At 43.2% G+C, this 18,081-nt stretch overlaps 1 protein-coding gene across 44 annotated transcripts in view; it reads left to right on the top strand.

Annotated features, from left to right (window-relative positions):
* Nucleotides 1-12,829: 12,829 nt before the first annotated feature.
* LOC110508221 (kinesin-like protein KIF1A) overlaps nt 12,830-18,081 on the top strand; it is a 48,472-nt gene continuing 43,220 nt past the window's right edge. For 43 of the 44 annotated variants that reach the window (XM_090225094.1, XM_090225100.1, XM_090225109.1 and 40 more), the window contains exons 1-2: nt 12,847-13,219; nt 14,916-15,078. In XM_090225094.1, coding sequence (XP_090081220.1) covers nt 14,973-15,078 — 106 coding nt within the window. In that variant the 5' untranslated portion in view covers nt 12,847-13,219; nt 14,916-14,972. Of the gene's footprint in view, nt 13,220-14,915; nt 15,079-18,081 lie in introns of all 44 variants that reach the window. The other variant, XM_090225122.1, reaches the window with a different exon arrangement.

The raw sequence follows: 18,081 nt of genomic DNA on the forward strand, positions 1-18,081 counted from the left end.
AAAAAAATGTAATATACACATCAACATGAGTGCATTTTCATAATCACAGTAAACTTATAATAGAAAAATGTATAATAATATAAAACTAAGACTGAATGTGCCTCCATGAAGAATCCCCTCACCAATAGGTCTCTTTACCCTCAATAGGACACCCCCAGCACCTCCACCATCCCCATCAACAGGACACCCCCAGCACCTCCACATCAACCCCTCAATAGGACATCCCCAGCACCTCCACCATCAACACCTCAATAGGACACCCCCAGGCAAGAAAATAGCCTTGCCGAAATCCCCCGTTCTAATTTCCTTAATTTTGTGGGTAGAGTCAAAAATTGTGGCAAACAGTCAAATTCTTTCTATAGAACAAACTTCGTAGGCAACCGAAATTAATAATTAAAGTGTGTTATATTAAAACCGAGGGAGTAAAATGTAGGCAAGCAAGACACATTTTAGAACGACTAGTCAAATAAGACATGGAGAGATTATAAATAAATGTATTTGCCAAAATTCGTAGACTAATACACTTGAAAAAAATAGCCAAACCGAAAAAAGTGTCTTCGATCAAATGACTTCAAAAAAATGAAACGCAGCCTAACGTGATCAGAAACCTCAACTAGCATGCAAGTCGCAGCAATGAAGAATTGAGTGGCAGGGGGAGCTTTCCGGTACAATACCCGCAGTGGGAGAAGATGGCGTTAGATGGATTTTAGCCGACGTTATGCAAATTCTCATCGATTAAACATTTGACCTCAATACATTTTTATGTTTCCAAAACTATAATATGTTATGAACAGAGTGAACTACGTTTTGTAGACTTTATCCTTTGCCAAAGTTTTAATTTGGCGTTCTTCAGAACTAATGCAAGGGCGAAATGACTTATTGCACAGCACACATCAGTGTAGACGTACCCTATTGGAAATAAGCAAATGTGGGCCTATGCTAGAACGAGCCAATAGGATCTCACTAGGTTGTGCTTGGCTCGCCCACCTACTTGCGTTTTATTTAACTAGGCAAATCAGTTTCTTAATCAAATCAAATTCTTATTTGCAATGACGGCCTACCGGGGAACAGTGGGTTAACTGCCTTGTTCAGGGGCAGAACGACAGATTTTTACCTTGTCAACTTCTAACCAGATCTGTTCTGCCAACACAGTACAATGTGTGGTTCTGACTCACTAATCCAAGGTTACGCGTACTACACGTACTATATGAATGGTGTGATAATATTGACATTTTACAGTGGGGTGATTGTACTCTAATCGGGTGGATTAATTTGCTACCATTGGAAATGACTGGCCGTGGTCCATCTTGGGTTAGTTATAAAATAACTTTGGTTTAGCCCGAGAAAACAATCTCAGGACAGGATATAGCTGGGCGCACTTGCTACTAGGCTAATTCAGGACACTCATGCCTTGATGTAAGGAGCTGGCGGCAAAACGTTTGATTAAACAAGTCAGAGACAAACGAATGCATCAAATTACATATTTAAAGAGAGCGAATAGATAGATATACAATCCCTAAATCAACTAACTGGCAATAGTAAAACAAAAGTTTAAAACGATTGAGTCAACCTTAATCTAGAAAATGAATAGTGAAGTCGCCGTATGGTTGAAGTGTAGAAGGGCCATAAGCAAATGTATAAAATGTGTTTCTTGGGCCGTTATCGATATCATGAATCTAACCTTATAGCCAACCTACATAAAGCGCAATGTCGCAAGTGTTATTTATAAAAACTAAATAAAGTAAAGCTAGATCTATCGGGTAAAATTGTATCGAGTTGGTATGCTGTTGACATTGAATATACATGTATAGAGAGTAGGCTAAGTAAGCAGTTCAAGGATAAAATGTTTCACCGTTGGAATTAGATTGTAAAAAAAAATGCTTACCTGACTGGTGAAAAGGGCACGCCATTGCAAGGTTGTCTTATTCAAAGTATGTCATTATGTTAGAAAAGACCAATCTTTCGCGAAGCAGTGAAATGGTGCATATAATACTGCGACAATATTATTCTCAGGCTGTCATATTACTGACGCCCCCCTTTTTCACAGATGGATCTTCTTCTGTGGGGTTTATCGGCGGTTGGCATCCAACGTTATGGTGCATTACCGCAACCTACTGTACTGGAGTGTGGGCTAGAGACAGGGAGAAACGAAATCCTGCCAGCCCCGTTGCTCTTAAAAAATAGAACATATTTGAGGCTATATCTAATGACGTTCTACTCAATATACAATTAAACTAATTTCCTGTATCCCCTTCTCCCTCATACCAGATCTCAGCCTCTCCCTTTCCCTCTGATACTGCCCACACTGTAGCATTACATACATCCAATGTCTCTGTTTCCTGGCAATAATCACACTTTCCTTTCCTATCACATTTAAGGACTTATTCAACTGGCTTTGTCCCAACCTTAATCTTGTAAAAATAGCCTCCTCTCTTCTGTCCCTTCCTGCCGTCCTCCCCTCCCTGACTTTCCTCTGTACATGAAATAAACTCAGCAAAAAAATAAACATCTTTTCACTGTCAACTGCATTTATTTTCAGCAAGCTTAACATGTGAAAATATTTGTATGAACATAACAAGATTCAACCTCTGAGACATAAACTGAACATTTCCACAGACATGTGACTAACAGAAATCGAATATTGTGTCCCTGAACAAAGGGGATGGGGGTCAAAATCAAAAGTAACAGTCAGTATCTGGTGTGGCCACAAGCTGCATTAAGTACTGCAGTACATCTCCTCCTCATGGACTGCACCAGATTTGCCAGTTCTTGCTGTGAGATGTTACCCCACTCTTCCACCAAGGCACCTGCAAGTTCCCGGACATTTTCTTGGGGGAATGGCCCTAGCCCTCACCCTCCGATCCAATAGGTCCCAGACGTGCTCAATGGTATTGAGATCCTTTCGCTGGACATGGCAGAACACTGACATTCTTGTCATGCTGGAGGGTCATATCAGGATGAGCCTGCAGGAAGGGTACCACATGAGGGAGGAGGATGTCTTCCCTGTAACGCACAGCATTGAGATTGCCTGCAATGACAACAAGCTCAGTCCGATAATGCTGTGACACACCACCCCAGACCATGACTGACCCTACACCTCCAAATTGATCCCGCTCCAGAGTACAGGCCTCGGTGTAATGCTCATTCCTTTGACGATAAACACAAATCCGACCATCACCCCTGGTGAGACAAAACCGCGACTCGTCAGTGAAGAACACTTTTTGCCAGTCCTGTCTGGTCAAGCGACAGTGGGTTTGTGCCCATAGGCGACGTTGTTGCCGGTGATGTCTGGTGAGGACCTGCCTTAAAACAGGTACAAGCCGTCAGTCCAGCCTCTCTCAGCCTATTGAAGAAAATTGTACTTCATAACAAAAGTACGCATATTTCCCCCGATTTTCCATATTCTCAACATAAAAACAGTTAAAGAGGAAATCGAATCCTATATTGCCTGAATGGATAGTGTTTTAGGTACAACCGGTCCATGAGGGATACAAATGTTTCGCATACAATGCGTTTGAACGGTAAGCTGAAATGACTAAATATTGCCATCTGCCGGCCTTTGGGTTAAACCTTATTAGTGTTGAACAGGTAGAAAAGATTAAATCACCCATTAGTTCTCAAAAAGAAAGGAGGACCAAGGCACTCTTCATATAATTAATTAAAATGCCTTTATTTGTATGGCATGTTCAATGGAAACAAAGTTTAAAAACTCTGAAGCATTTCGGCTGCTCGGCCTTTGTCAGGGAGTAAGTACAAAGTTATGATACTACAGTCGTGGCCAAAAGTTTTGAGAATGACACAAATATTAATTTCCACAAAGTTTGCTGCTTCAGTGTCTTTAGATATTTTTGTCAGATGTTACTATGGAATACTGAAGTATAATTACAAGCATTTCATAAGTGTCAAAGGCTTTTATTGACAATTACATGAAGTTGATGCAAAGAGGCAATATTTGTAGTGTTGACCCTTCTTTTTCAAGTCCTCTGCAATCCGCCCTGGCATGCTGTCAATTAACTTCTGGGCCACATCCTGACTGATGGCAGCCCAGTCTTGCATAATCAATGCTTGGAGTTTGAGGATTGACCACAAGTTCTCAATGGGATTAAGGTCTGGGGAGTTTCCTGCCCATGGACCCAAAATATTGATGTTTTGTGCCTTATGGCAAGGTATTCCATCATGCTGGAAAAGGCATTGTTCGTCACCAAACTTTTCCTGGATGGTTGGAAGAAGTTGCTCTCGGAGGATGTGTTGGTACCATTCTTTATTCATGCCTGTGTTCTTAGGCAAAATTGTGAGTGAGCCCACTCCCTTGGCTGAGAAGCAAACCCACACATGAATGGTCTCAGGATGCTTTACTGTTGGCATGACATAGGGCTGATGGTGGCGCTCACCTTGTCTTCTCCGGACAAGCTTTTTTCCAGATGCCCCAAACAATGGGAAAGGGGATTCATCAGAGAAAATGACTTTACCCCAGTCCTCAGCAGTCCAATCCATGTACCTTTTGCAGAATATCAGTCTGTCCCTGACGTTTTTCCTGGAGAGAAGTGGCTTCTTTGCTGCCCTTCTTGACACCAGGCCATCCTCCAAAAGTCTTCGACTCACTGTGCGTGCAGATGCACTCCCACCTGCCTGCTGCCATTCCTGAGCAAGCTCTCTACTGGTGATGCCCCGATCCCGCAGCTGAATCAACTTTAGGAGACGGTCCTGGCGCTTGCTGGACTTTCTTGGGCGCCCTGAAGCCTTCTTCACAACAATTGAACCGCTCTCCTTGAAGTTCTTGATGATCCGATAAACGGTTGATTTAGGTGCAATCTTACTGGCAATAATATCCTTGCCTGTGAAGCCCTTTTTGTGCGAAGCAATGATGATAGCACGTGTTTCCTTGCAGGTAACCATGGTTGACAGAGGAAGAACAATGATTCCAAGCTCCACCCTCCTTTTGAAGATTCCAGTCTGTTATTCGAACTCAATCAGCACGACAGAGTGATCTCCAGCCTTGTCCTTGTCAACACTCACACCTGTGTTAATGAGAGAATCACTGACATGATGTCAGCTGGTCCTTTTGTGGCAGGGCTAAAATGCAGTGGAAATGTTTTTGGGGGATTCAGTTCATTTGCATGGCAAAGAAGGACTTTGCTATTAATTGCAATTCATCTGATCACTCTTCATAACATTCTGGAGTATATGCAAATTGCCATCATACAAACTGAGGCAGCAGACTTTGTGAAAATTCAAATTTGTGTCATTCTCAAAACTTTTGGCCACGACGGTACAATGTCCACTTTTGAACAGCTTTTTCCAATCAACCCTGATTTGAAGAGGGAGTGGTACATAATTAATTGGACAACACCTAGTAAGCAAAACTATACACATTCAAAAGTGAAATACTGTAGATATGTTATCAAAAATGCAACTCTTAGCTAGATGCATCATAACCCCTAGAAAGATAGTTCTAACCTTGAATATGACTGGGCAAAGTGGTAAGAATAGGAGAGCCATCTATATGATAGTACTGTACTCTCGATCACAGCAAACATGGACCACAACAGTCTAAACATAGCTGAGGGCAATAGAGCAATATGTCCACTAGATGTCAGCAAAGGGAACTATCACGACCTGACAGGAAAGGTGAGAAATCCATATCTTCATTTCAACCAGGGTACTTAGTGGCCTGTAGTTTGTAAATCCATATCTTAATTTAAACCAGGGTACTTAGTGGCCTGTAGTTTGTAAATCCATATCTTCATTTAAACCAGGGTACTTTGTAGCCTGTAGTTTGTAAATCCATATCTTCATTTAAACCAGGGTACTTAGTGGCCTGTAGTTTGTAAATCCATATCTTCATTTAAACCAGGGTACTTTGTAGCCTGTAGTTTGTAAATCCATATCTTCATTTAAACCAGGGTACTTAGTGGCCTGTAGTTTGTAACGTTCCCTTTGGTTTAGCTATGTAAGACGGTTCCCTTTTCTAATTGAGGCCGGAACATGATCAATACCCACAGCTTGTAGGGAGGCAGGGTTGCCATGGTGTAAGGACTTGTAGTGCCTTCCATAGGTACCCTGACACCTCCTTGTGGTGACGCCAAGGCACCTCCAGCCTCTAGAGGGAGACAAAGACTGTCACTAGTCACTTTAATAATGTTTTCATACGTATCTTACATACTCATCTCATATGTGTGTACTGTATTTTATACCGTCTATTGCATCTTGCCTATGCCGCTCGGCCATCGCTCATCTATATATTTATATGTAAATATTCTTATTCCATCCCTTTAGATTTGTGTGTATTTTTTATTTTATATTTATTACACCTTTTATTTAACCAGGTAGGCTAGTTGAGAACAAGTTCTTATTTACAACTGCGACCTGGCCAATATAAAGCAAAGCAGTTCGACACATATAACAACACAGAGTTACACATGGAATAAACAGACATACAGTCAATAATTCAGTAGAAAAAAAAGTCTATATATATTGTGTGCAAAGGAGGTAAGATAAGGGAGGTAAGGCAATAAATAGGCTATGGTGGCGAAGTAATTACAATATAGCAATTAAACACTGGAATGGTAGATGTGCAGAAGATGAATGTGCAAGTAGAGATACTGGGGTGCAAAGAAGAGAGATAAATAAATATAGTATGGGGATGAGGTAGATTGGATGGGCTATTTACAGATGGGCTATGTACAGGTGCAGTGATCTGTGACCTGCTCTGACAGCTGGTGCTTAAAGCTAGTGAGGGAGATATGTGTCTCCAGCTTCAGTGATTTTTGCAGTTCGTTCCAGTCATTGGCAGCAAAGAACTGGAAGGAAAGGCAGCCAAAGGAGCAACTGGCTTTGGGGGTGACCAGGGAGATATACCTGCTGGAGCGCGTGCTACGGGTGGGTTCTGCTATGGTGACCAGTGAGCTGAGATAAGGCGGGGCTTTACCTAGCAAAGACTTGTAGATGACCTGGAGCCAGTGGGTTTGGCGACGAGTATGAAACGAGGGCCAGCCAACGAGAGCGTACAGATCGCAGTGGTGGGTAGTATATGGGGCTTTGGTGACAAAACAGATGGCACTGTTATAGACTGCATCCAATTTGTTGAGTAGAGTGTTGGAGGCTATTTTGTAAATGACATCGCCGAAGTCGAGGATCGGTAGGATGGTCAGTTTTACGAGGGTATGTTTGGCAGCATGAGTGAAGGATGCTCTGTTGCAAAATAAGAAGCCGATTCTAGATTTCATTTTGGATTGGAGATGTTTAATGTGAGTCTGGAAGGAGAGTTTTCAGTCTAACCAGACACCTAGGTATTTGTAGTTGTCCACATATTCTAAGTCAGAACCGTCCAGAGTAGTGACGCTGGAAGGGCGGGCAGGTGCGGGCTGCGATCGGTTGAAGAGCATGCATTTAGTTTTACTTGAATTTAAGAGCAGTTGGAGGCCACGGAAGGGGAGTTGTATGGCATTGAAGCTCGTCTGGAGGTTAGTTAACACAGTGTCCAAAGAAGGGCCAGAAGTATACAGAATAGTGTCGTCTGCGTAGAGGTGGATCAGAGAAGCACCAGCAGCAAGAGCAACATCATTGATGTATACAGAGAAGAGAGTCGGCCCGAGAATTAAACCCTGTGGCACCCCCATAGAGACTGCCAGAGGTCCGGACAACAGGCCCTCCGATTTGACACACTGAACTCTATCAGAGAAATAGTTGGTGAGACAGGCGAGGCAATCATTTGAGAAACCAAGGCTGTTGAGTCTGCCGATAAGAATGTGGTGATTGACAGAGTCGAAAGCCTTGGCCAGTATTTATTGTCTCTTATCGATGGCCTTGAGCGTGGCTGAGGTGCACCCATGACCAGCTCTGAAATACAGATTGCATAGCGGAGAAGGTACAGTGGGATTCGAAATGGTCAATAATCTGTTTGTTAACTTGGCTTTCGAAGACCTTAGAAAGGCAGGGTAGGATAGATATAGGTCTGTAGCATTTTGGTCTAGAGTGTCTCCCCCTTTGAAGAGGGGGATGACCGCGGCTGCTTTCCAATCTTTGGGAATCTCAGACGATACGAAATTGGGTGTATAGGGTAGTTGTTGTGGAATTGTTAGATTACTTGTTAGATATTACTGCACTGTCAGAACTAGAAGCACAAGCATTTTGCTACACTAGCATTTACATCTGCTAACCATGTGTATGTGACCACTACCATTTGATTTGATTTGAAAACTTGCTACTGATGGTACAGGGACAGTAAGCCTGAAAGCCTGAAACTGGTCCAAAGCTGGTTGTAAATTAACTGATTTATTTAGAGAATTAGAAGCAATCCTCAAAGTAATCAGCTAATAGACATAAACATGGTTAATTCATTTAGGACCTTCTTCTTTACCTTCTCAGCAAGAATAGCAAGACATTCCCTCAGGGCAAATGACCCAGACACTGGTCCTGGGTGGTGGTATCTGAAACATATTTCACCCTGTTAGGATGGGCAGTTTTCTCATAAAGTAGTGTTCATGAGGATACTGTCGACTTAACAGTCTGGCTTGTTGACCATCGTTTCCCCAGTAGTTAGACAAGTGGGTCATGTCAAAGAGGTAGGACACTGATTTTGTTTTACATATTTTGGCTGTATGGGGTATCAAGAGGGAGTGTAAAAGTCCATATTTCTCAAATTTCAAACATTCACTTTGTCTCAATTCAATAATTATCCCTCTCTTTCTCCCGTAACTCATACAACACACACGCATGCACACAAATACACACAGAGTCCTTACCATGCTCTTTCATTGAAAGAGATGGGTGCTGTGCCAGGGGGTACATTCAAGGCCTTTTGAGAGCCAGTGTACAGAATGTCAATATCTACAAAGACAATAAAATGATGATAACATGTTACACGAATACAGACATACTGACAATGAAACAAGAGTCTGACATTTTCTAATATCTCATAGACAGACTACGGTGAACATTAATGGTACCAAGCATCTGACTAAATTACGCCATATTTTAGTTCCGGGTTAACCAAGATTCAACGTTTTCTTACTCTGCTGGTACATGAAAATAGGCGTTTCCCCAAGAGATGCAACTGTATTTACAAGAAACAGGGTATTGTGTCTGAGGAGAGAGAAATTTAGGGCTTGAATTTGAAGTTGCAGACATCACAAGTGTGAATTGAGATAAATACATCGGAGATATACTGTAGTACAGTTGAAGTCGGAAGTTTACATACACCTAAGCCAAATATATTTAAACTCAGTTTTCACAATTCCTGACATTTAATCCTAGTAAAATCCCTGTTTTAGGTCAGTTAGGATCACCACTTTATTTTAAGAATGTGAAATGTCAGAATAATAGCAGAGAGAATGATTTATTTCAGCTTTTATTTATTTCATTACACTCCCAATGGGTCAGAAGTTTACATGCACTCAATTAGTATTTGGTAGCATTGCCTTTAAATTGTTTAACTTGAGTCAAACGTTCCGAGTAGCCTTCCACAAGCTTCCCACAATCAGTTGGGTGAATTTTGGCCCATTCCTCCTGACAGATGTAACTGTCAGGTGTAACTGAGTCAGGTTTGTCGGCCTCCTTGCTCGCTCAAGCTTTTTCAGTTCTGCCCACAAATTTTCTATAGGAATGAGGTCAGGGCTTTGTCATGGCCACTCCAACACCTTGACATTGTTGTCCTTAAGCCATTATGCCACAACTTTGGAAGTATGCTTGGGGTCAATATAGCCGCATAATTATAGCCTCATGATGGCATCTATTTTGTGAAGTGCACCAGTCCCTCCTGCAGCAAAGCACCCCAACAACATGATGCTGCCACCCCCGTGCTACACAGTTGGGATGGTGTTCTTCAGCTTGCAAGCCTCCCCCTTTTCCTCCAAACATAATGATGGTCATTATGGCCAAACAGTTCTATTTTTGTTTCATCAGACCAGAGGACATTTCTCCAAAAAGTACGATCTTTGTCCCCATGTGCAGTTTTAAACCGTAGTCTGGCTTTTTTATGGCGGTTTTGGAGCAGTGGCTTTTTCCTTGCTGAGCGGCTTTCAGGTTATGTCGATATAGGACTCATTTTACTGTGGATATAGATACTTTTGTACCTGTTTCCTCCAGCATCTTCACAAGGTCCTTTGCTGTTGTTCTGGGATTGATTTGCACTTTTCGCACCAAAGTACGTTCATCTCTAGGAGACAGAACCCGTCTCCTTCCTGAGCGGTATGACGGCTGCGTGGTCCCATGGTGTTTATTATTGTTTGTACAGATGAACGTGGTACCTTCAGGTGTTTGGAAATTGCTCCCAATGATGAACCAGACTTGAGGAGGTCTAAAAAAAATTAATTGGAGGTCTTGGATGATTTCTTTTGATTTTCCCATGATGTCAAGCAAAGAGGCACTGGGTTTGAAGGTAGGCCTTGAAATACATCCACAGGTACACCTCCAACTGACTCAAATTATGTCAATTAGCGTATCAGAAGCTTCTAAAGCCACAACATAATTTTCTGGAATTTTCCAAGCTGTTTAAAGGCACAGTCAACTGAGTGTATGTACTTCTGGCCCACTGGAATTGTGATAGTGAATTATAAGTGAAATAATCTGTCTGTAAACAATTGTTGGAAAAATTTGCACAAAGTAACCGACTTGCCAAAGCTATAGTTAGTTAACAAGAAATTTGTGGAGTGGATGAAAAATGAGTTTTAATGACTCAAACCCAAGTGTATGTAAACTTCCGACTTCAACTGTATTTATTTATTTTAAATTGTTTTGCGATGGAGCGGTGTCTCACTTGTGGCAGAGGTCTCCAATGCCATTGGCGGGGTTGGCGAGCCCGGCAGAGGACTCCAATGCCATTGGCGGGGTTGGCGAGCCCGGCAGAGGACTCCCATGCCATTGGCGGGGTTGGCGAGCCCGGCAGAGGACTCCAATGCCATTGGCGGGGTTGGCGAGCCCGGCAGAGGTCTCCAATGCCATTGGCGGGGTTGGCGAGCCCGGCAGAGGTCTCCAATGCCATTGGCGGGGTTGGCGAGCCCGGCAGAGGTCTCCAATGCCATTGGCGGGGTTGGCGAGCCCGGCAGAGGACTCCAATGCCATTGGCGGGGTTGGCGAGCCCGGCAGAGGACTCCCATGCCATTGGCGGGGTTGGCGAGCCCGGCAGAGGACTCCAATGCCATTGGCGGGGTTGGCGAGCCCGGCAGAGGTCTCCAATGCCATTGGCGGGGTTGGCGAGCCCGGCAGAGGTCTCCAATGCCATTGGCGGGGTTGGCGAGCCTGGCAGAGGACTCTCCATGTGTGAGGAGGAACAGAACGGGCTTGTGTTTGGCCAGGGCCTATAGATGGATAGGCTGTCAGATAATAAACAACATTTTTGTGCAGTAAATGCCATCCATAGTTAGATTCCTCCATAGTTAGATTCCTCGCAATGTTAATGTGTGATGTAACATCTTCTGAATCTGCTGACGCGTGTCCAGATAATGTGACAGAATAACAACTGTTTGTCTAAATAATGTCTTTCCTTATCCGATGAACAGAAGAGCAACAGAGGTGTTGTAACATTCGTCGTCCTCGTCTGAGGAGTATGAAGGATCCGAGGACCAATGCGCAGCGTGGTACGTGTTCATGACGATATTTATTAAACTCAGAACACTAAAACAAAAATAACAAAGAGAATGACATGAAACGAAACAGTCCTGTACGTTGACAAACGCTAAACAGAAAACAATCACCCACAAAACACAGGTGGGAAAAGGATACCTAAGTATGATTCTCAATCAGAGACAATGAACGACACCTGCCTCTGATTGAGAACCATACCAGGCCAAACACATAAACACAACATAGAAAAAAGAACATAGACTATCCACCCAACTCACGCCCTGACCATACTAAAACAAAGACATAACAAAATAACTAAGGTCAGAACGTGACAGGTGTGATCATCATGAGAGGATAATGAGAAATGATAAAGGAAGTCATGCATTGCTAATGGCAGGTCTTACAATACATTATAACCACATTATAATGCATTATATACACTGAGCGTACAAACATTAAGAACACCTGCTCTTTCCATGACATAGACTGACCAGGTGAATCCAGTTGAAAGCTATGATCCCTTCTTTTTTATTTGTTTATTTTATTTTAATTGAATATTGAAACATACAATCTACCTGCAGTGAAGCCGCTCAACATTTACATTACATTAACAGACTCCCATCCAGAGCGACCCACAGAAGCAACCAGGTTAAACACCCTGCTCAAGGGCACGTCGACAGATCTCCCACAAGGTCAAAAACGGGAACCGGAACCAGCGACCTATCAGCCAGGCCACCAGCCCTCCAAGATAACCCCCGCATTTCCCCGAAAGATTCCCCCAGTGAAAACCCCCCATAATAAAATAAAATAACATATCTCTGTATTAACATATCTCTGCTCTCTACTCTGTAATAGCGTTACAGTCCAGTAAAATAACATAGATTTGTTGCGGTCACTAGACAAAGAAACCATATTTATGAGAAACAATAGCCTATATTGTTAACTATTGCCCACACAGATAAATACTTGAACTTGAACAACAAAGACTTCATTCATTGGACAGCCAGTGGATACATTTCTGTTGTAGTACTGCAGGTATAGAATTACAACCTTACTATCTACTGTTTAGCTCAGTGAGAAACCAATAAGATCTGCACCACCTCAAATTATCTGTGCTTTGTAAAATGGGGGCTTCCCATTGGTACCTGAATGCCCCCTCCCTCAACCTGGTCTTCTCCTCCTACCCCTCCCATTCCTTTCCCTGCTCCCTCCCTCCCTCACCCCCTCCCTCCTTCTCTGCGCTGCTTCACTGTTCTCTACCTGCTCCACTGCGATGATGCTGATGATGATGTCATCATTGACATCATCATCAGCACCATTTTTTTTGGACCTACCGTATAGGACGTTCTCTCTCTCTCTCTCTCTGAGCTCTCCTCCTGCATTAATCCAGTCTAGCCCCCTTCTCTCTCTCCTCCCCGTTCACTCCCCTACCCTTGGCTGGCAGACCGACTGACGCACCACTGTGTACCAGGCCCTGTTGTTAGAACCCACCCAGCCATAGCCCTGACTGGGGTGGTCTAGCTATCTCCGTTTCTCTCTGTTGCTCGAAGCGGATACTCCCTGCATGGATACACTGAGGGAAGCTGTTAGCTGATATTAACGGAAGGAAAAATATCAAGGAGGAACCCACTGCTGTTGTTGAATTCGAGGTGGTTTGGTAAGACAATTTGAGGTTTTGTTCTTTTCTGATGAGATGTTGTTTCTGATCACGGTCTTGGGTTGACGCAGTGGGGAACCAACGGTGTTGTTGTTCCTCATGGTTGTCTTGTTTGGATTGGCCATTTTGAGGCTCTTCTTCCTTATCTTGGGGCAGTAAACAAGGATCTTAAAAGAGCACTGCGACATGTTTATGCATGAAGTCTGGATTATTTGGATAATGTAAACCACATGTGTTGTTATTTTGAGGAACATTGGCATCCACATGATTAGACATTGTGAACAATTGTTTTTAAATGTACAGAATCATCTTGTCAATAGCCTCTTTAATTTGATCAGATCCACAGTGCAAACAACTAAATCTGATAATCATGAATTTGTTAATGTGTTGCAGGGATTAATTTATGTCTGGAGGAATTCAATGACATTGATTTCTACAGTGGGCGAATAGCCTAGCAGTAAATTGAGTGATGGCCTATATTAAATTGCTTCGACAGTGCGTTTGCTTTGAGGTGCGGCAGCGCTAGATGGTGGAGATAACAATATTTACATTATGAATGTTGGGTCATTTCGAGTGTAAACAAAAAACCACAAACTAGGTTGCTGCATACTAACATTTGTCACTTTAATATCCATGTCAATTATGTAATTTCTGTATTTATTACATTCTTTTTGCGTGCTGTAGGTTTTATGATGCTCTGTCTGACAGTGTGCACATACAATTATATGACTGAGATTTTTAGCTGCTGCGTCGAGTGGATAGTGCTGTCTGTAGAATCAACGAATTCATGAAACGTAACAAGCCAACCCATTTTGCAATGGGTGGTACATTTTTTGGTCAATATAGGACAACAGACCCAGGCCCCAGTTAGGCTACATATTATTACCCATAGGCTATGACTCTTCAGGCAGGTGCAGTAAAGTCGGCATTGTCAGCTGCAGCGTTGTAGACGCGCCCATTGTAAGTAGGTCCGAGGAGGATGGAGAAAAATAAGGAATGATGTCCGCTACGATGAAAGCAGCCATTTTAATTTTAGATAGCCTAGATTAGAATGTTTACCCCAGCATGTACTAGTTTATAGTCGACTAAAATGACGCAATTTATTGAGAATATTTTAATTTTAGGTTTTGAATTATCCCGACTAAAGAAAAAAAAGTAAGAAGGAGGGCCCACATTGTGATGATGGCATGATGTATCGTAGGCAAATCAACTATACCGATACATTGATTCATGAAGTGCAGGTGATGATGTGGGTCATCCGAATTCATTGAGGAGGTGGCAAATGACGCAGCATGTAGGGCTGCCTAGTCTACGTTTGTGGTTGTCAAAAATTGATTTAGGAGAACTTCATTCTGTGTGCAATAAGTAGACAATGACAACATGTCATGTGATTCTTCCAGAATAAGAAACACTGTATGTCATCTAGCAGTCAATTCATAAGGGGAACATATGTGCCTAGACTTTACAACCATACAGTGCTACTAAAAACAAGGTGACTGGCTGGCATTTAGTCAGGATCATTATAAGATGCCAGGTCCTCATGAAGTCTTTCAATGCACTATAACTGCATCACAATGCAACCACGCAGGTTATGTAAAGTTGTTACCCGTTTTTATGTTAGATGATGGCATTACAAAGTAGTTGAAGCTCTGAATGAAGATCTGATTTTATCTCACCATGACATCCCTCTCCACAGGTGTCCCCTCCTGACTGAACTCCTCTATAAACACGTCGCCCCCCACTGACAGGAAGCATGGCGGGGGCTTCAGTGAAAGTGGCAGTCCGAGTCCGTCCCTTCAACTCTCGAGAGATCGGGAAGGAGAGCAAGTGCATCATCCAGATGACAGGGAACACCACAAGTGAGCATTGGATATTTGGTGTTTTAAGACATTTCTAGTATTGTAAGAAAATGCAAAAGGCACTTGCACGTCTGAGTTATCTTTGTTGCAGTTGCATGGTAGTAATTTAATAACATGATAAAAAATAGGATTTTTTTTGTTGCAAATGTATAAAAATGAAAAAAACGGATATCACATTTACATAAGTATTCAGACCCATTACTCAGTACTTTGTTGAAGCACCTTTGGCAGTGATGACAGCCTTGAGTCTTCTTGGGTATGACGCTACAAGCTTGGCACACCTTTATTCTGCAGATCCCCTAAAGCTCTGTCAGGTTGGATGGGGAGTGTCGCTGCATAGCTATTTTCAGGTCTCTCCAGAGATGTTTGATCGGGTTCAGGTCTGTGCTCTAGTTGGGCCACTCAAGGACATTCAGAGACTTGTCCCGAAGCCACTCCTGCGTTGTCTTGGCTGTGTGCTTAGGGTTGTTATTCTGTTGGAAGGTGAACCCACGCCCAATCTGAGGTCCTGAGCGCTCTGGAGCAGGTTTTCATCAAGGATCTCTCTACACTTTGCTCCGTTCAACTTTCCCTCGGTCATGACTAGTCTCCCAGTCCCTGCCGCTGAAAAACATCCCCACAGCATGATAATGCCACCACCATGCTTCACCATAGGGATGTTATTGGCCAGGTGATGAGCAGTGCCTGGTTTCCCCCAGACATGAATCTTGACATTCAGGCTTGGTTTCACCAGACCAGAGAATCTTGTTTCTCATGGTGTAAGAGTCCTTTAGGTGCCTTTTGGCAAACTCCAAGCGGGCTGTCATGGGCCTTTTACTGAGGAGTGGCTTCCGTCTGGCCACTCTACCATAAATGCTCTGTCAGAGTGACCATCGGGTTCTTGGTCGCCTCCCTGACCAAGGCCCTACTCCCCCGATTGCTCAATTTGGCTGGGCGGCCAGCTCTAGGAAGAGTCTTGGTGGTTCCACTCTTCTTCATTTAAGAATGATGGAGGTCACTGTGTTCTTGCTGCAGAAATGTATTGGTACCCTTCCCCAGATCTGTGCCTTGACACAATCCTGTCTCTGAGCTCTACGGACAATTCCTTCGACCTCATGTCTTGGTTTTTGCTCTGACATGCACTGTCACCTGTATACCCTTATATAGACAAGTGTGTGCCTTTCCAAATAATGTCCAATCAATTGAATGTACCACAGGTGTAGAAACATCTCAAGGATGGTAATTGGAAACAGGATGCACCTGAGCTCAATTTCGAGTCTCATAGCAAAGGGTCTGAATACTTATACTTTTTTATGTTTAAAACATTTGCAAACATTTCTAAAAGCCTGTTTTCGAGGGCCTAAGGCCCCTCATTGCAGTGCTAGGGGCATTACTACAGACCGGTTCATTCCCGGGCTGTGCTAGAAACGGCCATGGCTGGGAGTCTCATAGGACTGCGACAATTGGTCCAGCGTCGTCCGGGTTAGGGAGGGTTTGGCCGGTGGGTCTTTACTTGGCGGGTCATGTTTCGGAGGACGCATTACTCCACCTTCGCCTCTCCCGAGCTCGTTGGGGAGTTGCAGCGATGAGACAAGATTGAAAACTGGGGAGAAAAAATACACCCCTCCCGTCCCCCCAAAAATATATGTAAAAAAACAAACTGTTTTTGCTTTGTCATTGTGGGGTATTGTGTGTAGATTGATGAGAAAATTGTTTCATTTAATACATTTTAGAATAAGGCTGTAATGTAACAAAATGTGGAAAAGGTCAAGGGGTCTGAATACTTTCCGAATGCACTGTATACAGATGTATGTGAATACCCCTTCAAATGAGTGGATTCGGCTATTTCAGCCCCACCCATTGATGACAGGTGTATAAAATTGAGCACATTGCCATGCAATCTCCATAGACAAACATTGGCAGTAGAATGGCCTTACTGAATAGCTCAGTGACTTTCAACATGGCACCGTCATAGGATGCCACCTTTCCAGTAAGTCAGTTTGTCAAATATCTGCCCTGCTAGAAGTGCCCAGGTCAACTGTAAGTGGTGTTATTGTCAAGTGGAAACTTCTAAAAGCAACAACAGCTCAGCTGCACACAAGCCTAAGATCACCATGTGCAATGCCAAGCGTCAGCTGGAGTTGTCTAAAGCTTGTCGCTATTGAACTCTGGAGCAGTGGAAACGCATTGTCTGGAGTGATAAATCACGCTTCACCGTTTGGCAGATGTCAGGAGAACGTTACCTGCCCCAATGCATAGTGTCAACTGTAAAGTTTGGTGGAGGAGAAATAATGGTCTGGGGCTGTGTTTCATGGTTTGGGCTAGGCCCCTTAGTTCCAGTGAAGGGAAATCTTAACGCTACAGCATACAATGACATTCTGGATGATTCTGTGAATCCAACAGTTTGGGGAAAGCCCTTTCCTGTTTCTGCATGACAATGCCCCCGTGCACAAAGCGATGTCCATACAGAAATGTTTTTTTGAGTTCGGTGTGGACGAACATGACTGGCCTGCACAGAGCCCTGAACTCAACCCCATTGAACACCTTAGGGATGAATTGGAATGCCGACTGACTGCGAGCCAGGCCTAATCGTCGAACATCAGTGCCTGAATCCCTAATGCTTTTGTGGTTGAATGGAAGCATGACCCCGCAGCAATGTTCCAACATCTAGTGGAAAGCCTTCCCAGATGTGTGGATGCTGTTATAGCAGCAAAGGGGGGACCAACTCCATATTAATGCCCATGATTCCGGAATGAGATGTTCAACAAGCAGGTGTCCACACACTTTTGGTAATGTAGTGTATGTCAAATCTAAAATATTTTAGTTGGGGGTCAACTGATTAAGGCAGTGATTGGCTAAGTACTGGTAGGGGAAATGCTGGTTTTATGCCTAGTGTGCCATTGTTATAGTAGGCAATGTAGCCAATGTTCTATAGTGATCTCTGGAATATGTATTGATGAATCCTATCAAGTTTCAGGCAAGACCTAAGTGCAGACTGTTGAAGTAACAATGTTTATTACAACA

Source organism: Oncorhynchus mykiss, chromosome 28, assembly GCF_057628025.1.
Source record: "Oncorhynchus mykiss isolate SJ-2025 chromosome 28, ASM5762802v1, whole genome shotgun sequence".
Taxonomy (NCBI): domain Eukaryota; kingdom Metazoa; phylum Chordata; class Actinopteri; order Salmoniformes; family Salmonidae; genus Oncorhynchus; species Oncorhynchus mykiss.